General features: G+C 35.2%; 2 protein-coding genes across 2 annotated transcripts in view; both read right to left on the reverse strand.

Annotated features, from left to right (window-relative positions):
* The window catches only part of LOC132556982 (otoferlin-like), a 220,725-nt gene that overhangs the window by 40,112 nt on the left and 155,637 nt on the right, over nucleotides 1-24,976 (reverse strand). Inside the window, exons 33-36 of the mRNA XM_060221446.1 lie at nucleotides 22,874-23,008; nucleotides 21,838-21,981; nucleotides 20,608-20,735; nucleotides 5,165-5,335 (exon numbers count right to left, since the gene is read on the reverse strand). Coding sequence (XP_060077429.1) covers nucleotides 5,165-5,335; nucleotides 20,608-20,735; nucleotides 21,838-21,981; nucleotides 22,874-23,008 — 578 coding nt within the window. The remainder of the gene's footprint in view (nucleotides 1-5,164; nucleotides 5,336-20,607; nucleotides 20,736-21,837; nucleotides 21,982-22,873; nucleotides 23,009-24,976) is intronic.
* LOC132557012 (uncharacterized) lies at nucleotides 13,732-15,596 on the reverse strand. The gene is made up of 2 exons (XM_060221477.1): nucleotides 15,585-15,596; nucleotides 13,732-14,697 (listed from the first exon to the last, which is right to left on the reverse strand). The coding sequence occupies exons 1-2, from the start codon at nucleotides 15,594-15,596 to the stop codon at nucleotides 13,732-13,734; spliced, it is 978 nt and encodes a 325-aa protein (XP_060077460.1).

The following is a 24,976-nucleotide window of genomic DNA, read 5'->3' on the forward strand; positions in this document are numbered from 1 at the left end:
TCTACACACAACCATCCACCCACATCAGCTTCCATCTACACACAACCATCCAACTACATCAGCTTCCATCTACACATAACCATCCATCTACATCCGCATCCATCTACACACAACCATCCACCCACATCATCTTCCATCTACACACAACCATCTACCCACATCATCTTCAATCTACACACAACCATCTACCCACATCATCTTCCATCTACACACAACCATCCATCTACATCATCTACATCACCATCAAAACGAAACTACTATCCACCTTTAACACCAGCATCCACCCACATCAACATCCATCTACACAACCATCCACCCACATCAACATCCCTTAACACAACCATCCACCCACATCAACATCCATCTACAAAACCATCCACCCACATCAACATCCATCTACACAACCATCCACCCACATCAGCTTCCATCTACACATCAGCTTCCATCTACACAACCATCCACCCACATCAGCTTCCATCTACACAACCATCCACCCACATCAGCTTCCATCTACACAACCATCCACCCACACAACCATCTACCAACATCAACATCCATCTACACAACCATCCACCCACATCAACATCCATCTACACAACCATCCACCCACATCAGCTTCCATCTACACAACCATCCACCCACATCAGCTTCCATCTACACAACCATCCACCCACACAACCATCTACCAACATCAACATCCACCCACACAACCATCCACTCACATCAACATCCATCTACACAACCATCCACCCACATCAACATCCATCTACACAACCATCCACCCACATCAGCTTCCATCTACACAACCATCAACCAACACAACCATCTACCAACATCAACATCCATCTACACACAACCATCCACCCACATCAGCTTCCATCTACACAACCATCCACCCATATCAGCTTCCATCTACACAACCATCCACCCACACAACCATCTACCAACATCAACATCCATCTACACAACCATCCACCCACATCAGCTTCCATCTACACAACCATCCACCCACATCAACATCCATCTACACAACCATCCACCCACATCAACATCCATCTACACAACCATCCACCCACATCAACATCCATCTACACAACCATCCACCCACATCAACATCCATCTACACAACCATCCACCCACATCATCTTCCATCTACACACAACCATCTACCCACATCATCTTCCATCTACACACAACCATCCACCCACATCAGCTTCCATCTATACAACCATCCACCCACACAACCATCCACCCACATCAACATCCATCTACACAACCATCCACCCACATCAACATCCATCTACACAACCATCCGCCAATGGCTCCATCCTTAACCTACATCACCATCCAAGTGTACAACCATCCGTACTCAACATCCTTCATACCACATCACAGCCACCATTGAACATTCACCATCCTACAGGAACCCCCCCAACCTTTACCATTCACCCACACAAAGGACCACACTCACAACCACAAACAAAACCAACGACTAACATCACCAACCATCTGCAAACAACTAACAACCAACAAAACCAATCTTCAAAAAACTTCCAATGCAATCATTGGCTCAAAACCAACCACAAATTCAATAACTATATCCAACCTTCCATACCAATACTGCTGTATCACCCAAACCAATAACTATACCCAACCTTCCATACCAATACTCCTGTATCACCCAAACAAACCAATAACTATACCCAACCTTCCATACCAATACTCCTGTATCACCCAAACCAATAACTATACCCAACCTTCCATACCAATACTCCTGTATCACCCAAACCAATAACTATACCCAACCTTCCATACCAATACTCCTGTATCACCCAAACAAACCAATAACTATACCCAACCTTCCATACCAATACTCCTGTATCACCCAAACCAATAACTATACCCAACCTTCCATACCCATACTCCTGTATCACCCAAACCAATAACTATACCCAACCTTCCATACCAATTCTATACCAATACTGCTGTATCACCCAAACCAATAACTATACCCAACCTTCCATACCAATACTCCTGTATCACCCAAACCAATAACTATACCCAACCTTCCATACCAATACTCCTGTATCACCCAAACCAATAACTATACCCAACCTTCCATACCAATACTCCTGTATCACCCAAACCAATAACTATACCCAACCTTCCATACCAATACTCCTTTATCACCCAAACCAATAACTATACCCAACCTTCCATACCAATATCACCCAAACCAATAACTATACCCAACCTTCCATACCAATACTCCTGTATCACCCAAACCAATAACTATACCCAACCTTCCATACCAATACTCCTGTATCACCCAAACCAATAACTATACCCAACCTTCCATACCAATACTCCTGTATCACCCAAACCAATAAACCAATAACTATACCCAAACCCTATCCAACCTTCCATACCAATACTCCTGTATCACCCAAACCAATAACTATACCCAACCTTCCATACCAATACTCCTGTATCACCCAAACCAATAACTATACCCAACCTATCCAATACTCCTTTATCACCCAAACCAATAATACCCAACCTTCCATGTATCACCCAAACCAATAACTATACCCAACCTTCCACCAATACTCCTGTATCACCCAAACCAATACTCCTGTATCACCCAAACCAATAACTATACCCAACCTTCCATACCAATTCACCAAACAAACCAATAACTATACCCATACCTTCCATCACCCAAACCATACTCCTGTATCACCCCAAACCAAACCAATAACTATACCCAACCTTCCATACCAATACTCCTGTATCACCCAAACCAATAACTATACCCAACCTTCCATACCAATACTCCTGTATCACCCAAACCAATAACTATACCCAACCTTCCATACCCATACTCCTGTATCACCCAAACCAATAACTATACCCAACCTTCCATACCAATACTCCTGTATCACCCAAACCAATAACTATACCCAACCTTCCATACCCATACTCCTGTATCACCCAAACCAATAACTATACCCAACCTTCCCTGTATCACCCAAACCAATAACCAACCTTCCATACCAATACTCCTGTATCACCAAACAAACCAATAACTATACCCAACCTTCCATACCAATACTCCTGTATCACCCAAACCAATAACTATACCCAACCTTCCATACCATATACTCACCCAAACAAACCAATAACTATACCCAACCTTCCATACCAATACTCCTGTATCACCCAAACCAATAACTATACCCAACCTTCCCCAATACTCCTGTATCACCCAAACAAACCAATAACTATACCCAACCTTCCATACCCTGTATCACCCAAACAAACCAATAACTATACCCAACCTTCCATACCCATACTCCTGTATCACCCAAACCAATAACTATACCCAACCTTCCATACCAATACTCCTGTATCACCCAAACCAATAACTATACCCAACCTTCCATACCAATACTGCTGTATCACCCAAACCAATAACTATACCCAACCTTCCATACCAATACTCCACATCTTCAACAATCCACCAAATTCGTTTAGAAATCAATTTGATTGTAACATGTTATTTACCAACCAAAATTTGCTGTAGAAAAACTGTTTTATTAAATCTATTCAGTCAAATAAATCCCTGAGCCAAGGGGACAAAAAATCCTTCAAAAATCGCCATATTCCTGCATACTGTAAATGAGGACAGGATTAAGTTGACAGTGTAGTTTTATGGCTTTGGGAGGGGGTCCCTGGGGCACATTTATTCCAAAACCAAGACAATGTTAAATACTAATAACTCTGTCATCCTAATCACCCTCACAACAAATTGCATCACTTCCCAACACATGAAAGATGAAAAATGGAAAGAGAAAATCATTTTTCACGTCATTACGAAAATTTATTCAATATGTCATATTTTCAATATTTTTCAATAAATTCTACCGTGCATACCACATATTGCCCCAGAGAGATTTCCTTCATTACAACAAACTTCAGCTAATGATAAATGTGTTTGGACACGGCGCTTTGTCCGAGTCTCTGTAATCCTCACATTGGCCATTCATCACAGCCTCTTTTCCGTATTGTTTTAAAGCAATAGACCAAGTCATTTATTAGCCAAAGTGCTTGTGTTTTAGTCGGACGGTTCAATAAGAGAACTCATCCATTGGCCGTAACGTTATCTGTATGCATGGTTCCCTGGGACAGAAACACCACTGGATTCGACTCATCGTCTGCACTACCCAATCAAAATCCTCATTAATTACTTGTCCCATTACGTAACATGCTGCTACACTCCCCGAACAATTTTCCTATCAGTTTCTTCTTTCCCAAAAATATCTATACAAATTCAGTTCTCTCTCCGATCAAATCTTTATACGGCACTGTTTCACCCCTAATGGATATTTTTTATCCAATCATGAGAAATGTTTTCATAAACTTGACCTCATGTGTTTTGAGGTCATGTAACAACGTACATAAAACGTAACGAAACAAAAAATCGTCTTTCAATCTGATAGAATTTATAATGATATGACCTTTCATTAAATTACAAGATCTTGACCTCTATTGATGACATTGACCTTGTGTTAATTTCATTTAGGATCTGATAGTTTCATTCAAGTATGACCTTGACCTTAAATAAAGCTGAAAATGTTCTTTGTGGAAATTGAATTTTGTCCTAAATTATTGGACTTTTTCTTCTGCACCGACTTTAATTTTTTGCCATGTTTTTTTTTTTTTTGAATATTTTGCATTTGCAGTGTCAGAAACTTTGTTTCGGATACAGAAATTCTGACTTTCTACATCAGGGAAAACTGGTGCTGGAGAAAGACTTTTCAGATGGAGTATTATTTTCAGGGTTGAACTTCATGAAAAATATCTAATGTCAAATAAAATATCATGATTTTTATAGAAAATAAATTAGAACATTTCTCAGGCAAATAAAAAGAGAAAATGTCTATGATTCTTTCACTGTTCCTGAATAAAGTATACATGGTGAAATCGCTTTAAACTTTGATGGTAACTTAATTTTTACAGAAACCATAAAGTCTGGAAACACTTTTTATGGTAGCCATTCATCCAACACAGAAACAAAGGCATTGTAACAGGATTCTGACATTTGAGACTTGAGCTTCATTATTTTCAAAAGGTCAAAGTAGATGTACATTGTAATACTTACATATCGTACTTGGTGCTGAATCCACATGTTCCTCGATGACGACTGTAGTAGCGGTTCTCAAGGTCCAGCTGGGTCTCCCCGATTAGGTCATCCATGCCGACCAAGTCCCAGTCGTACACCTGTACTGTAAGGAGGGACTCCATCGGAAAGGTAGCCTCGATTTCGAAACATCTGACAATAAAGGAAATCACATGAATGTAAGTCATTAGATAGATATCAGAGGACGAAATCTATTCATTTGTATCATCATACTTCTATACATGTCACAACAGCAAAAGGATGTAAATTTTCCTGCAATAGTGACCAGCAGCAAAATGTCCAGAGACACAACAATGAATAAATAAAAACAAAACAAGATAGGAGAGACAAAAACAGACAGGAAAGATTTTTTTTTTTTTGGAGGGAGGGGGGGGGGAGGGGGAAACAAGAACCAATTTTGTGTTGGGGAAGCAGATATGGTGCACACTTTCTCATCTCATGTCAGACAACACCCATCTCTTTCCTGTACTCATAAAAAATCAGTGTCAATAGCCCTTATTCCCAATGCATGTTACACTGCAAAATACACCAGATTTACTGCAGTGGTTTTAAAACCATACATTTCCTGACAACTTGGTAACAGCATTTCTTTCAAAACTATGCAGGAATTTTGAAACTAAAGTTTTCAACACTTTCATGCTGTTACCAGAAAACAGTGGATTTGTTTTTGTATTGAAAAAATACCACAGATCAATACTAAAAATTTTGTTCGTGTGAATATCATTTCTGGCAGATTGACTTTTATAAAATATGTATTAATTCCATTGTTGAGGAAATTTTCACCCTAAGAGTTTTTTTAAGCAGAAGGATAATTGAAATCTCATATCAATCATTGAAATCTCATATCAATCTTTGAAATCTCATATCAATCATTGAAATCTCATATCAATCATTGAAATCACATATTAATCCAGTGAAATACAAACATATGAAGAAATAGGTTCATCAACAATTAACAGGCCAATTAAAAACCCTGTATTTCATATATATTTATTATTTTTAATCCATGTAATGTTTGAGTTTTTGTGCGGTTTGTAATCATTTTCCCGCAATATTAAATATGAAAAGTCACTTCCATCAAGAAGCAGACAGTCATTCATGAATTTCACTCAGGCAGAGGGGTACACATATATTGAGCGGATGTCTAGGTCCTTATCAATTAATCTACCGATGAATCAAATTATTAATTATACATGGTTAAGAATGGACCTTGGGCAAACTAGGGGGAAATGTAATTATACAAGAATGAAACAAAATGGTCTGACTGATATTTACGATAGCTCATATTTAGGCATAATGACAAAATAAAAATAATCCATTTGTTGGGTGTATTGTTAACAGTCTCTTTAATGAAAAATTCAAATGTTGTCCAGAAAGCAAGGAAATCATTAGCATAGCTGCATTTAAAACAACAAAAGATGAAACGCTTGTACCTTGACATAAATTACCCACAATACCTATAGAAAAGTTGATGGCTGAACGATTAGATTTTGTTCACCTAATCATGCGAATATGGAGCAAATCCAATAATTTTGCATTAGAGAGAATAATGAGTTTATGCAGAAAGTGCAGGGCTTGGCTGCCTTGCATTATGAATGAGACGATGAACTTGCAATACAATACGCGAGCTTGTTGCCATGCAAATCATGTCTCGATTCGGATCTTTTTTTTTTTTAGAATTTTCTGTCCCAACATCATTACATATTCTCACATCAACAGGCACCTGGAAAACAAGTGCACAAAAAACTTTCTCTCCTCAATCTCATCAAAGGCCTTTTATTAAAAGCTACAACACTCTTCAAAAGATAATTCCCAATCAAGTATACAACAATGTTCCCATGTAAATGTTTTACACTTCTGACCAGTGAACTAATACAAGTATCCATGGTTCGACCACCGAACAAAAAGACCAAGTCTTCCGTTTTCTTATTCTATTCACTGTCTGAAATTGGACACAGATATCCAATCTCCTAATTTTGTCCAGAATTACCACAGACAGACAAAACTTGAACAATACTTGCAGTCAAGTATGAAACATTTCTGATTCCACGTTCAGGTCAAGTCATGGATCAGAAGATGACACCCCAACCTTAGAGGTGCTTTAATTTTGGGTAGAAACACACAAATGGTCTTGAGAATGGACACCTGGGTGTAATCACGCTATCTGGCTTTATCGAGATTAATTAGCCATCATAATTCTTTATAAACACAAGACAATTTTTAATCCGAACCTTTTACAGTGGCAATAAATCTCTGTAGCCTGACCTTCATAACAAACAAAACAACCAAGTTCAGTAATTTTTTTCTGATGTTATGTATATCAAACCATTTAAGTCACTTCAATACAACAAGAAAATAGCTTTAAATCAAGTGCAATGAAGTTCGACCAAAACTTTTCATCACCCGATCCTGTCATTGTGAGATAGGTAAAAAGCTACAGGTGGTATCGTATTTTGATGGGTTTTATATTATGAATTAAAACAAAAATAAGGACAAAGCATATGTCTGGCGGAGAATGCTTGGCGCCAGGTCTGTGTGTGCCTGGGAGACCGTCCGCCAGTATACACATGACTTACACACCATATATAATATGTGATGGAAGTTAAAAATGGATGTCTATGAATGTCCATAATTCATAATGGATAGAAGCTGCCTTGACATTGTCTGAACCTACAATCCAGACTTAACTCGTGCTTTGGATTGGATTTTTTTTGGTCCTTTTTTTCAAATTCTTTTTTTCTGATCATCATATGCTATCTGTTTTTCTTCTTGTTTATTTTTTTTCTTTTTTTTTTTTTGTTACTTCCTTCCACATACTGACAAAATGCATTATATTACTTTTGAACTGCATTATCAAAGCCATGAAAGAACCAGGTCATAAATACCCTGAACTTTGAAATGTTGAGAAAATGATGTCTAGGATAATATTTTTGTAGAATAATTCTATTCAAACAAGTCATCGTAAATCAGAAGCTTATTAATAAAATATGCATTGCTCATACTTTTTTCTAAATCTAACCACAAGGCAAATACTAGGATAAAACGAATATTGTCAAAATTTGGCCATTTGATTTTTTGAAATGAACTTTCACCTATACACAGTCTACCAAAAAGAGTCCCTTGTGAACCAGACCTTGTATACACCAGAACCTGTATAAACCAGACCCTGTATACACCAGACCCCGTATACACCAGACCCCGTATAAACCAGACCCTGTATACACCAGACACTGTATACACCAGACACCGTATACACCAGGCCCAGTATAAACCAGACCCTGTATACACCAGACACTGTATACACCAGACACCGTATACACCAGGCCCAGTATAAACCAGACCCTGTATACACCAGACACTGTATACACCAGACACTGTATACACCAGGCCGAGTATAAACCAGACCCTGTATAAACCAGACCCTGTATAAACCAGACACTGTATACACCAGACACTGTATACACCAGGCCGAGTATAAACCAGACCCTGTATAAACCAGACCCTGTATAAACCAGACCCTATATACATCAGACCCTGTATACAGCAGACACTGTATACATCAGACACTGTATACACAAGACACTGTATACACAAGACCCTGCATACACCAGACACTGTATACACCAGACCCTGTATACATCAGACCCTGTATACACCAGACCCTGTATACACCAGACACTGTATACACCAGACACTGTATACACCAGACACTGTATACACCAGACACTGTATACACCAGACCCTGTATACACCAGACACTGTATACACCAGACCCTGTATACATCAGACCCTGTATACACCAGACACTGTATAAATAAGACACTGTATACACCAGACCCTGTATACACCAGACACTGTATACACAAGACACTGTATACACAAGACACTGTATACACAAGACACTGTATACACCAGACCCTGTATACACCAGACACTGTATACACCAGACCCTGTATACATCAGACCCTGAATAAATAAGACACTGTATACACCAGACCCTGTATACATCAGACCCTGTATACACCAGACACTGTATACACCAGACCCTGTATACACCAGACCCTGTATACACCAGACACTGTATACAACAGACACTGTATACACCAGACCCTGTATACACCAGACACTGTATAAACCAGACACTGTATAAATAAGACAACGTATACACCAGACACTGTATACACCAGCCACTGTATACACCAGACACTGTATACACCAGACCCTGTATAAACCAGACCCTGTATACATCAGACCCTGTATACATCAGACCCTGTATACACCAGACACTGTATACACCAAACCCTGTATAAACCAGACCCTGTATAAACCAGACACTGTATACACCAGACACTGTATACACCAGACACTGTATAAACCAGATACTGTAATAAACATGCCCTGTATAACATAGGTCCTGTAGAAATAAGACACTGAATTTTCTAATGATGTACACTTATCATGTTGCCAACAAAACAGATAGCTTAAGTAGCTCTAAAAAAAACTCTAAACAGTCCTTGACTGTCCATTTCTGTACAACTCATACAAACAAATAAATCAATGTTGGAAATTTGCATAACATTTCAATGAATCTAGGGCTGTTTGTGTGTAAACAAAGACAATGTGTATTTTTTTGGTCCTTTTTTTCAAATTCTTTTTTTCTGATCATCATATGCTATCTGTTTTTCTTCTTGTTTATTTTTTTTCTTTTTTTTTTTTGTTACTTCCTTCCACATACTGACAAAATGCATTATATTAATTTTGAACTGCATTATCAAAGCCATGAAAGAACCAGGTCATAAATACCCTGAACTTTGAAATGTTGAGAAAATGATGTCTAGGATAATATTTTTGTAGAATAATTCTATTCAAACAAGTCATCGTAAATCAGAAGCTTATTAATAAATTATGCATTGCTCATACTTTTTTCTAAATCTAACCACAAGGCAAATACTAGGATAAAACGAATATTGTCAAAATTTGGCCATTTGATTTTTTGAAATGAACTTTCACCTATACACAGTCTACCAAAAAGAGTCCCTTGTGAACCAGACCTTGTATACACCAGAACCTGTATAAACCAGACCCTGTATACACCAGACCCCGTATACACCAGGCCCCGTATAAACCAGACCCTGTATACACCAGACATTGTATACACCAGACACCGTATACACCAGGCCCAGTATAAACCAGACCCTGTATACACCGGACACTGTATACACCAGGCCAAGTATAAACCAGACCCTGTATAAACCAGACCCTATATACATCAAACCCTGTATACACCAGACACTGTATACACCAGACCCTGTATAAACCAGACACTGTATAAATAAGACACTGTATACACCAGACCCTGTATAAACCAGACACTGTATACACCAGACACTGTATACATCAGACCCTGTATACACCAGACCCTGTATACACCAGACACTGTATACACCAAACCCTGTATAAACCAGACCCTGTATAAACCAGACACTGTATACATCAGACACTGTATACACCAGACACTGTATAAACCAGATACTGTAATAAACATGCCCTGTATAACATAGGTCCTGTAGAAATAAGACACTGAATTTTCTAATGATGTACACTTATCATGTTGCCAACAAAACAGATAGCTTAAGTAGCTCTAAAAAAATTCTAAACAGTCCTTGACTGTCCATTTCTGTACAACTCATACAAACAAATAAATCAATGTTGGAAATTTGCATAACATTTCAATGAATCTAGGGCTGTTTGTGTGTAAACAAAGACAATGTGTATTATGTCCATTAGCTGTAACAAATAACGATTCATCTAGTCGATAGCGTTTTCCCTCTATAACAGATATCAAACGACAATGAACAATCTGATGTTAAATCCGTGACCTGTGTTCGGAGTTAAAAAAGAACAAGCACTGACCCATTTGGCAACAAATTCAAGGGTCAGTAACTCTGCAGAATTTGTGGTGATAAGCAAATACCATTACAACAGTGGCTTCCGAAATCTTATACAAATCTGTGGGGTCCTTTTAAATGGGTAGGTAATTTACTGGCGACCATTGTACCTAACTGGTCATTGTTAAAGATTCTCTAGGGATGAAGAATGATGACAGCTGGACCTCCCGTGGAAAAAAAAAAGAAAAAAGTAGGATGGCTTTTGTAAAAAACAACATGACTATTTCATCCCATCATGTTAAATTAGGGATTTTTGTCTGACCCCTTTAATAATCCACCCCAATATTTCACCTACGAGGTTGTTCACCTTTGGTCATTACAGTGGAATTTCTCAACACAGATACTATCTTAACAACTGCAGTAAACTGTCTTCATTGTCAAATCTCTATTTGTTTATCGTCCTTTTTTGATCAACTTATTTCAAAATGTAACTCTGAAACTTTTTTATTATTGCCTGAAATATCTTATCAAGTTTTGAATAATAGATATTTCTGTTACACTATTATCTTGTGAATATAGGTGAATTTTCTCATATAACTGTTGTGGTCTGTTTATACAGCTAAAATTGTTACACAACTGCAGAAATCTTTCTTCATTTTTTCACAAAGCTTGTCTGTATATACAGATAAAACTACCAAAAAATTGAGACTGTTCCCCTCCCCCCAATGGGGAGTGACCTCTCTATACAGGTACATTTTTTAACGATTTGTGATGGTCTCTATACATAGTTTTTGTCAGAAAATGTTGCTTGTTATCCTCCTGGGTTGGTCTGTCTATTCAGGTAAACTTTAAATTATTAATATAGAACAAGAGAGTACATTTCGGTAGAAGGAAAGTGGTCTTTATACACAGGTAGTTGAACATCTATCAATCAGCGATGTAATTTTTTTAAACAAACAAATACCCAATGATAATCAATCTTTTCTTTTTTATGCATGATAAAAAGTTACAAATTTATCTTTAGAACTAAGGGAAAACAAATTTCCTTCAAAACCACAGACCCACAACTTAACAAAAAAAATTGCAGAGAAAACATAATATCACACAATATTTTCCTGTATTATCATGAAAACCACAAGAATAGCCACAAGCACTCCGTTCTTTTTCCAACCGAGTACCATACACAGGGTCTAATTCATCGTAGTCTGATAATTCTTGTGTATTGTGTTTTTAATCTTATTATGACATCGTAATCTATGTACCATATGGCAGATAATTTTAAATTAACAATCTGGCATTTAGAACTTAATTAATTGCTTTATCTTTGTCCAGATCTAAACAAGCTGTTTGCAAACCGACCCATACACCATTAGTCGCGCTCATTTGGTATATGAACCACACTGCAACTTTTAAATCAACAATAAGCAGGAACTATTTTGTCTTTTTAATTTGAATTGTACTTCTAAAAACATTTCTATTGTTATGAGAATTTTGTTGTAATGTAATGTATATGAAACTTTGCCCTCATACTTATACCTAAACATAGAATCAAATGCCATATACAGTATTTAATATGTACTCTGCATTGAAACCTATCTTAAGAAAAAAATTACAGAAACAAAAAAAACAATGAATAAAAATTTTTCTTTCAAAATTTGATTTAAAAGACAAAAATTGGAATATAAACGTACTCTTGATATATTATCACTTTGACAGCGGGTTTTCTTACTAAAAAAACTAATCTGACAATGAAAATTCCTGCATGTCTTCAAAAAATAATATTATGAAGCAATTGGAGATTCAGCAAACACTCAAACGAAAAGAAAGTAAACAATGAAGGATAGAAGAAATGAATGAATGACAGAGTTGAGGAGAAAATAGAGAGTAGGGGGAGGACATTCCGGACAGATGAGAGTCTCGACACAAGCATGTGCTTCTAATCAAAAACCTCTTAATCCACATGTATCCCCACATGTTCTCTCCGACATTTTTGACCGTACTTAAAATGGTCAAGGGCTCTTGAGTCAATTCTGTTTGTTTTTCTTGGGGAGTGATTCAAATTCCATTTGTTTTAAGGTCTCATTCCTTCCCTAATACTGTCAAAGCTAGCCCATAACAAGTCAGGGTTGGTTGATCTTGTGACAAATCAACTGTACGTTGTCAAAATTTTATTTTCTAATGTAGCATTACCAAGCACAATGAGCAATAGGAATGCTTTTCACAGCAGCCCCTTTCATGAGTGGTAGATGTAAAACTATTGCCAGATTGGAATTTTGAAAATTTTAACTTTGAGATTTATGGAAAAGTTGATTCCCAAGAGCTTAAGCACTGGAGTAAGTGAGTTCCATGCCTCACACAATTAATCGTGACAGGGCGTGAGGGATACAGAGATACTGAAGTAATGAGAGGTAGCTGTAGGTGCTAGGATAAACAATATGACACTTCTATCTCTTTTTCTCATATCCTTTCTCTGTCACTTCTAACTTGGCCTGACTTTTTGTCTGTATCTAATTTTTGCTAAATTAGCTGCTTTTCAATTATTCCTTTCTATTATTCTTCCTTGGATGTTTCTTCTTGAGTACCTAGTCACATTTCTCTCTCTCCAATTTCTTTTATTCCTTGGATGTTTTTTACATGGAATCAGGTACAAGATGTTAGGGTTGACACTGAGGATGAGACACCAGAAACTGACATTGAGGATGAGACAGCAGAAACTGACATTGAGGATGAGACAGCAGAAACTGACATTGAGGATGAGACAGTGGAAGCTGACATTGCGGATGAGACACCAGAAACTGACATTGAGGATGAGACAGTAGAAGCTGACATTGAGGATGAGACACCAGAAACTGACATTGAGGATGAGACAGTAGAAGCTGACATTGCGGATGAGACAGCAGAAACTGACATTGAGGATGAGACAGCAGAAACTGACATTGAGGATGAGACAGCAGAAACTGACATTGAGGATGAGACACCAGAAACTGACATTGAGGATGAGACACCAGCAACTGACATTGAGGATGAGACACCAGAAACTGACATTGAGGATGAGATAGTAGAAGTTGACATTGAGGATGAGACACCAGAAACTGACATTGAGGATGAGACAGTAGAAGCTGACATTGAGGATGAGACACCAGAAACTGACATTGAGGATGAGATAGTAGAAGTTGACATTGAGGATGAGACAGCAGAAACTGACATTGAGGATGAGACAGTAGAAGCTGACATTGAGGATGAGACACCAGAAACTGACATTGAGGATGAGACAATAGAAGCTGACATTGAGGATGAGGCAGTAGAAGTTGACCTTGAGGATGAGAGAGTAGAAGTTGACCTTGAGGATGAGAGAGGAGAAGTTGACCTTGAGGATGAGAGAGTAGAAGTGGATATTGAGGATGAGAGAGTAGAAGTGGATATTGAAGATGAGACAGTAGAAGTTGACATTGAGGATGAGACAGCAGAAACTGACATGGAAAATAAAACAGGATGTGTGAGATTGCAAAATTTTCTTTCAGAATTACTTAGGCTAGAAAACTTGCTGAACACTACACAGATAGATTGTCTGTTGGGTAATGATTTATGTGAATCTGTAATGACCACCTGTTTAAGAAAGGTGATCAGCAACAAGGGACATCATTCAAGAAGTTGCGATGAGTAAAACACTGTTTATGTGACCCATTAATTACTAATTATCTTTAAGGTTGTCAGGCTGTTCTGTCTCAGTATGGTATATGATAAAAATGTCCAGTAAGTTGTGAAAAGTTTATGAGCCATGTGATTCGACATTAAGCTGTTACAAATTGACCATTACAGGACTGCCCTATCAAATGGGTGGCCAAGAGCTGGGTGTGCATTGGAAGACCTTAACTCACGAATTGGTTCCATATGTTGCCACTAATTCACTCAAGCGATCCTGGGAAAATATCTAATATTTCCAAACCAAAAAAGTCTATATTGTGTGTACTTTTCATTTCTGTTTGGTACGTAGAATGTGATAGTGTATATCATATAACTAATGAAATATTCAAATGGTGTTTCATTTGTTGATTTGATATTTTATATCGGGGAAATTAATTTATTGATAAACAACACATTTACATAATAAAAACAAGTATGCTAATAAGGTTATCTATTCTCAGGACTTGGGTCAGATTCCAATAACAAACTTTACACATATTACATTTAGGAAATTATTAGCTTGCTGTCAGATAAATTTTGCGTTAACATTTATGTAAAAGTCACAACAACCTGTAAGCATGGAAACAATGATGTAAAGTTTAAGATATCGGAACACAATATACATTCATACAAAGTTACGCCTTAAATCATTTTTACAAAGCACAGGTAGGAATTTCAAATACTTTGTAAACAAAAGTTTGAAAACTTCACTAATGTTGTCACAGTCACTAACTTTAATCAGCCTTCTTTAACAGTGGCAAACAAATATATGACAGTTAAATAATGCTTTACAGGTAAAACCATCTTACCTGTAGAAACATACTATCTTTACTGTTGTGAATACCCAGATATTTAAACTTGAGAGATAAGAGAGACACCACCCACTTGAGGCAAAATTACGTAACCTTAAATTTGAAAAATAAATAATTCTAATAATACTAACTTAAAAGAAAAAAGAAGGAAATTCACAGCGAGGCAATCTGGAAATGATATAGTGTATGAGATTTCTGTTACATTAGGTAATTCTGCTGAAAAGATAGGAGCAACTGTTTTTTTTAACAGTGTATATATGCCCAATAAAAAACACTTACCCCACAAAATTATAACTCCACGAAACATAATTCTAAAATTATCTTAATCAGTGAAATGCTTTAAAAGCATACCAGAACATTTAGGCCAATTGGAGAAAACCTGCAAACAATTAATACTCGTTAACAGATATCCGTTTTCAGATTCTGTGTATGTAATTATTTTCACAAAACAACTGAGGGATCCTAAACATGTGGGCCGATTTTTATCTACAATCAATTTCAATTTATCATGACTCTGATCCAATTATTTTTCATTATTTACTAGATTTAAAAAATATGGTAGTACATTTTTCGCTAATTAAGCAGTTTATTTTCTCTTATCTAAATCGGGATGTTTTAATCTTATATTTAAATTTTTTAATTAAAATATGGCATGTGATTTATGTGCTTTTTAAAAAATTGTAGTGCTTTTCCAGAAACCTGTATTTACTAAAGCAAATATTCAAAGGAACTTACTCAGTTCCATAGTTATCCATCAATTAGCCTGTATCAGACAATAAGCCTGTGTCAGACAATAAGCCTGTGTCAGACAATAAGCCTGTGTCAGACAGACAATAAGCCTGTGTCAGACAATAAGCCTGTGTCAGACAGACAATAAGCCTGTGTCAGACAGACATTAAGCCTGTGTCAGACAGACAATAAGCCTGTGTCAGACAATATGCCTGTATCACACAGTAAGTCTGTGTCAGACAATATGCCTATGTCAGACAATAAGCCTGTGTCAGACAATATGACTGTGTCAGACAATAAGCCTGTGTCAGACAGACAATATGCCTGTATCAGACAGACAATAAACCTGTATCAGACAGACAATAAGCCTGTATTAGACAGACAATAAGCCTGTGTCAGACAGAAAATAAGCCTGTGTCAGACAATAAGCCTGTGTCAGACAGACAATAAGCTAACTAACACTTGGTGTATCACTGTTTTATTGAAACTTCCCACAAATGCTGTCATGAGAGTAACGAATAAGCTAACCTCCCTATTTTGAGTCTCAGGTTAAGTTATTGCCATGGCTTATTACATGAAAAATATAATAGGAGAAAATTAGAACATTAAAAAAATCTATTTCTTCAAACTTGATTAAACAATTACAAAAAAATATCAAAAGAAAGATTAAACTGTGACCATGGACATAAAATTATGGGAAATAAGTCCAGGTTCTGAAAGAATAAGCATCCATTGCTTCATCTATTACTATGTTAGTATTGATATCATCTATTACTATGTTAGTATTGATATCATCTATTACTATGTTAGTATTGATATCATCTATTACTATGTTAGTATTGATATCATCTATTACTATGTTAGTATTGATATCATCTATTACTATGTTAGTATTGATATCATCTATTACTATGTTAGTATTGATATCATCTATTACTATGTTAGTATTGATATCATCTATTACTATGTTAGTATTGATATCATCTATTACTATGTTAGTATTGATATCAAAGTAAATTAGAACCATGTTCATTATTACAAAATCTGACCACACCCAATTAAAATGTGTATATCAGTTGACATTTTAAATATATAATTCAAGTAACACCACTGATCATTAAAATATTCCCAATTTCCTAAACTATGTCCCTTGTTATGTAAACATTGTCCCTTGTTACCTAGACTATGTCCCTAGTTATGTAAACATTGTCCCTTGTTACCAAGACTATGTCCCTAGTTACATAGACAATGTCCCTTGTTACCTCGACTATGTCCCTAGTTACCCAGACGATGTCCCTAGTTATGTAAACATTGTCCCTTGTTACCTAGATTATGTCCCTAGTTACCTAAACATTGTCCCTTGTAACCTAGGCTATGCCCCTAGTTACTTAAACATTGTCCCTAGTTACCTAGGCTTTGCCCCTAGTTACCTGAACATTGCCCCTAGTTACATGTACCTAGACTAGGTCCCTAGTTATCTTAAGTGTCCCTGTTTCCCTTGATCATGTTCTATGTTAAATGTGTCCTAATTTAGTTACTCAAGTGTGTCTTGTAGATTCTTTACTATTTTGTCCCATGTTATATTGTGTATCTCAATTTACTTATATTCCACTTTGTGTTCTAGCCAATAAGTCCCATGTCAATAACTTTACATTTTAAAATTATTTTTAGTTCTAACTATCATGGTTCCTCTTTAGGTTTAAAAATGTAAATTAATGAACAACACTGACATCTCAACATCTATAACAAACTAGATCAGTTTGCTTAAATCTGAAAACCTTCAAAAAATTGTTTAAAACCTAATAAAAAGTGAAATGAATGATTTACATAGAATGGACTTCCAAGTTATAAACAAAAATCAGCATGTCCCAAAAAAGCTTCATAAACAATTACAGGTAAACAAACAACATGTAGACAAAGTCTTCAAGATCAAATAAAACTTCAAAACATTGAATGATATCAAATTTTCATTTCATAATCAACATGATTCCTATCACGGAAAAGACCTTGTACTTTCAAAGTTCATTCTGCATATCTTCTGTATGTACATGAGTACAAGTCTGTAATGTGGAGCCATACAAAGGGATACCACATATTCATCAAACTACACAGATGTTAGGAAATATTCATCAAACTACACAGATATTAGAAAATATTCATCAAACTACACAGATATTAGGATACAAAATATTCATCAAACTACACAGATGTTAGGAAATATTCATCAAACTACACAGATATTAGAAAATATTCATCAAACTACACAGATATTAGGATACAAAATATTCATCAAACTACACAGATATTAGGATACAAAATATTCATCAAACTACACAGATGTTAGGAAATATTCATCAAACTACACAGATATTAGAAAATATTCATCAAACTACACAGATATTAGGATACAAAATATTCATCAAACTACACAGATGTTAGGAAATATTCATCAAACTACACAGATGTTAGGAAATATTCATCAAACTACACAGATATTAGAAAACAAAATATTCATCAAACTACACAGATATTAGGAAATATTCATCAAACTACACAGATATTAGAAAACAAAATATTCATCAAACTACACAAGATATTAGAAAACAAAATATTCATCAAACTACACAGATATTAGAAAACAAAATATTCATCAAACTACACAGATATTAGCAAACAAAATATTCATCAAACTACACAGATATTAGAAAACAAAATATTCATCAAACTACACAGATATTAGAAAACAAAATATTCATCAAACTACACAGATATTAGAAAACAAAAGATACAAAATATTCATCAAACTACACAGATATTAGAAAACAAAAGATACAAAATATTCATCAAACTACACAGATATTAGGATACAACATAAATTCTTTGTCAAACAGTCTAAAAAAAAGAAAGAGTAAAATTGAGTCCCATCTTCTAAGTAATGTAACAAAAATGGGGACAGAATTTTTAAGTAATCTTGTACACAGGTCAAATTAGCCGTGAAGTGGAACTTTACCCTATAATGAATGACAGTCTCATAGCTCAAATAGACAAACTGCCGGTAGGCGGCCTACCCTATGGCAGAATTTTTTTTTAAAAGGACATTTCTATAGAGTCCATCAAGTTTTAGCAATCAACAGTTCAAGGTTGAAAAAAATTATCGCAAAGATAGTAGAGCTGATAAAAGAGTGAAAGAACCAAGAAAGTTTGAAAACAGATAAATATGTACAATCATTAGACCTAATCTTTTGTATCAATATTTTACATTATATAATTTTTCTTTATGTATCGCAATCCTGAGATGATTAAATTTCCAAATTGTTAGGCAAGAAGTGTCTTTTATGTCTGGTCGAACATTTTAAATACAATTTGTTTGGAGATTGTTAAATCTTTCTCAGATCAATAAAATAGAGACCTACTTAAGGAAACATAAAGAATTTAATTGGTATACAAAATGTTTATACATGTATTTTAGAAGAAGTCTTTTTATCTGAGTCAATGAGTAGAATTTTTCCCTCTTCATCCCATAAAATACCAAGGAATGGATTAGATTTGGGTCGACATACTTCAAAGCAAATAGATTTAAAGTAAATCTTTTTAGAAATGCTAAACAAACATTTCATACATATGTATACTTATTTTTTTTAATTTCAAATTAATGCTACTTGTTTTTTCTTTACATTTGAAATCATATATTTTTATTCTTAAAATTAATTAAAATCAATGTTCTAATTTTGGGAAATATAATTTATAACTGATTTTCTTTGCCTATTTACAAGATAAACAAATAAATAAAGAAATGGTACAAATTTGACTTTATAAATGTTGAATATTTCCAGACATCAATTTCATCCTTTGAAGTCTACAGCTGAAGATATGGAGTCATTCACAATTGAAAAAAAATTGCCACTACAAAATGATGACAATGTAACATTTCAATGGAAACAAAAATTTGTTTGAAATGTACATGTGTTTGGTAAATGATTTTCATATTTAGGAAAGGGGAGAGATGATAAGATGAAAGTATATGTTATTGATAATCATAATTATGATAGCAATAATGTGGACACAGAAAATAGAAGACTTGTTTTCAGTCAAGTCACCCTTTTATCAAAATGTAAACATGTAAATAATTCCATTGATAATATAAAGTATGTGAGTGTTCAGTTGCTATTGGACCAGTTCATTGTTATTACTTACTACATACCTATATATGTGTGCACCAGTCGTCAGAGTTAAAGGGGCAGTCAGGGGTATGAAGGAGGGAGATTTGGGGGTTAGATATAAATACACTTACTTTCCAAAGACAGGGTTGAGCTGTTTGGAGAGGTAGTTTTCCTTGTCATTAATAGTTGTCTGACCAAGTCGGATAACTAAGTACGGATCAGCCTTTCCGTTCATGTCTGCAGGATGTAGATCGTTCGCCTATGAAAATAATTAATTTCTAATGGCAGTAGTTTCACTGGAATTTTGTTCACTTTACCAAAAAAAAAAAAATCCGCATCATGATGCATGATCCAGATTTTTCCAAGTCTGAACAAAGGTCGGAAAAACTCTTTTAAATCCGAATCACATTTGATACGTACAAATCTATGAAACGTCATCATAAAACCTGTTTTTGTAATAATTTCCACAAATTTGTTTGTTTCCATGGAAAGTAATCAAAATAATCATGCACAATTTTTTTCACTCCATAAAAACAAGAAATTGTTGGAAGACAATAAAACATGACAGTACCCATTGTTATCACAATTTCCACAAACAGTTTTAATAGCAGTGGCCAAATATGAAACACAGAAGAATTATTAAACGCTCCAGATGATTCTGTGGTTGTCACCGGTGCCTGTGTCTTTCCTACACAAATGTTGAATATTTCCCACATTTCCATGGCTAGTTAAAAACCGTAAGATTTTACACAAAAATTTTTAACCACTTCAATTTGAGTTTTTTTTTAACTCTCTCTCTCTGTTTTGCAAAATATATAACACAGCCTGGCTGTTGTCGACTTGCTCAATCAGTACAGATGGTGTAGAGAGAATTCAACATATATATCTTCAAATTACTGTCATAATATATTTCAGGGGATCCACTCAGCCCATAACAGTCATTATAGCCTCTTGCCAATTACAAAATTAGAAATAAAACCCTGTAGGTGTAAAATTTGAAACGCACACCCCATAATGAGCGGTGTATACTACCGCTGGTTATATGCCTGTGTGAAGGGCTTGTGTATCATAGTGTACATATTTTTCTACAATTGTATTGCAAAAGTGGCAGCAATCAAGACATTAGGAGAATAAACAAAACTGAGAGTATAATGGCCGACACAGGAGACACAGCTGTAAATATTGGATAACCCAGCAGGTGTGGAAATTTGTGTCAAGTAGTCCAGGGGAGATAACTTCTCTAACCACACCCTACATCAGGCACAAAACAACTTACTTTAAAACAGGAATGGTTAAAGGGAGACAACTCTTACTAAATTCTCGACAAAAAATGAAAATGTTTTAAATCTCAAATCTCCTACCTTTACTACATAGACTCGGACTAGAACTTTGATTGGGTCGTTTCCAGGGAGACCTTGGAACAGCCCTAGGGAAGGATCACCACCTGTCACAGTTGTATCCTCAATGTCATCCGGGAGAGGAACCTTATAGATCTTCAGAGAACCCTGAGCAAAACATAAACATTCAAACTTAGATCTAGAATCAAAGAACTCTTCTGCATCAACATGTTTTTGTACTATGTTAGTTTTTGATATTGGATACTCTCCAGTTCTTTTATTTGTCATTACATTATTATCATTATAACAAGCAAACAGGTGATAAGTATTTATATATTACTGTATTTAAAATGCCACTGTGTCCCAATACTGTAGTCCTGGGACACATGATGGAGTAGTCGTGGTGATAAGGAAAATTAAACCTGTGTACTAGGAAACAATGTTTGTAAATGATTGGGTATTCACCAGTTTCATAGTGAAAATGTAAAGAAAAAAAAGGAAAATAAAATGAACAGGTATACATAAAATGTGTCCACACTCAGCTTCTACTCCTCAGCCATAACCGAGAGGGTGCCACAGCACCTTGTTTAGGACACCATTAATTTGTTGACTATTTGCTCCACAGTTTGTTTATTACAGTAGTGAACTAGATATTTATACTTAGAATTAGAACAGAATTTTGAACAAGGAGTACAACATGTTAGTCTGATAATCCTATTTGGGAAATTTATCAAAAGCTTAAAAACAAATATATATTTTCAAATATCTTAAATATGAATTTGTTCTTAAAAAATTGGCAAAAATTGCCCAATTGTTGCTTTTAATGAGTTCATTTAATGGACTTGAAACTTGTATTTTAGCTCTTAATTTCTAGCACAAACATCAAAACCTTAAACTTAATGATGACAAATCATTAGATAATCGGTGTATTGCACAATGAACAGACCAAACTGCGGACGGATAATCAAACTCACCTGTTCATTGGAACACACTCGATTACAACCGTATCAAGAAAATAGAATCACGAAATATTAAAAGTTTACAGATATGGTGTACTGACCTTGAACTTTCCAACTACTCGACTTTCATCAGTGTCCTCGTTGCCAGTTTTCTTGCCGCGGTATAACTCAAATGTGTGAAGCCAGTCCTTGAAGTTACTGAAGTCATTGAGACTTTCCAGCTCACATGGATACACCTGAAGGTCAAAGGCAAAAGGTCAAAGGTCAATGTTTACTACAGAATTGGATGATTCTTTCTGTTAGATATGCTATGTCTTATCAAACTTGGAATAAAGTGTAGAAGAATAATAAAATATTAAGACAATATTTTGTATTCAATAAATCACTTAATATCTAAATGATGACTTACAAAAACAAAATAATTTAAATTAAGAAATAGGAAGATAATTTTTATTCATCAATCCACTCTCAATATATATATATAATTATGTAACTATGTAACGTAATTCAAACGCCTGAATATAACCACAAGGGCGGAAAATGTTAGCGATTTCATACAATTTTATTTGCCATGTTAATGTTTTGATTTTCTATCTATAAGTATATATACATTTTTTTCCTGCAACTGGCAACACCAGTGGTGAGTCTCAACACTGACCATGTAACACCCTATATATACAGTGTAAGGGAGACAACTTCTATAAAATCTCAAGCAAGTCTCTTAATTCACTCAAAGTTCTGAGGAAACTGTGAATCACAAAGTTTGGTTTTAATTTTGTGTCAGAAAATCACCAAAAAACTAATTATCTTCACAAATAAAATTTGAATAAATATGAAATCTATTGATTTAATTTTTCTTTTGCCTCAGATTCTATTTCTTTTTTTTTCCTTCCTGAAGAAAACTATCTCTGATTCCACATAAAATAGATCAATTAATCCTTATCCCCTCCTCTCTGTACTTCGCCTGTGAGTTGCCTTTCCTGTTCTCTCCTCCATTTCTGGAGCCAATTAAATGATTAGTATTAATCTTTTGAAATTTGTCTAACAATCCGTTGCACAGATTGAAAATGTCTAGGGGTAATACAATTGTAAAGCCATATGACTGGGTGTAACTAAAATTTGAGAAAACTTTGTTCTTTAGATCGAACTGAAACGAAGCCATTTTTTTGTAAAAACATCCACAATTTATTCAATATACACAAAAACCAACTGATTTTTTTTCTCCTTAAATAAAGTTTGAATCAAAAACAAAGATTTTTCATGAAACAAACTATGGTTTTTACTGTTATATAACTCTTCGTGGTATATATCTAAAAAAAAATTCTTCCTTCTGTGACAACAAGAAAATAAAAATCCTCTTAAAAAACAACATTTACAGTGAGAAAAGTAAAGAAAATAAAAATGTACGAACTAAAACAACATAATCAACATTCAAGTCACATGCGTTTCCTCAAAAATAGATATATTAATTTATAAGTTGTTTGAAAGATTCTAAAACTAACCACTCATACTCTGAACAAGCAAATCTAATTTTTTCCCATTTGAAAGGAGTGTAAATTCTATAGATTAACAACTACCATCACAGTTTTCATGATACTGTATAGTTGATAATATTTGCGGGGATGTTATTTTGGTAAATTCAAGGTCATTAAAAATAGAAGAAAATACCCAGCAAACAATGAACATTAAAATGTATGGAAATATATGTGGTATATCTGTATACAAAGACACCAATGTATAGACAAGTGTGAAACCAAATCACAGCAAAATATTAGCCCCACCAAATCTAACAACTATACACTATTATTACTGTGTATTTACTGATAAAGGTTCAACTGGAGGTCAATGGTCACAAATGAAGCACATCATTATGTTTTTAAAAAATGTTTTGATGAAATTACAGTAAAACTCACTAGTGTTGACTTGAATGGAATACATCTGATAAATCAAATGTTTTGGTCCTGATTTTTCTCTTCTTTATCTTAGTAAGTTAAACACTGATGATTCGAACACTGATGGGTCGAATACTGCATTTGTGTCGAATATATGTTGTTGTCCATCCTTTCCAATTTCTATGAAAATTTTCATTTTTACTTTATGTGTTTTGTTGACATTTTTTGGCGCATGACTGCCAGAAACCAAAAGGAAAAAACAAGCAATGTGCCGATACAGATGAATGAAAATTACTAGTTTTGTCATTGACA

Source organism: Ylistrum balloti, unplaced genomic scaffold (genome assembly GCF_031769215.1).
Source record: "Ylistrum balloti isolate Yb309-2 unplaced genomic scaffold, AGI_CSIRO_Ybal_v1 Utg370612, whole genome shotgun sequence".
NCBI lineage: Eukaryota > Metazoa > Mollusca > Bivalvia > Pectinida > Pectinidae > Ylistrum > Ylistrum balloti.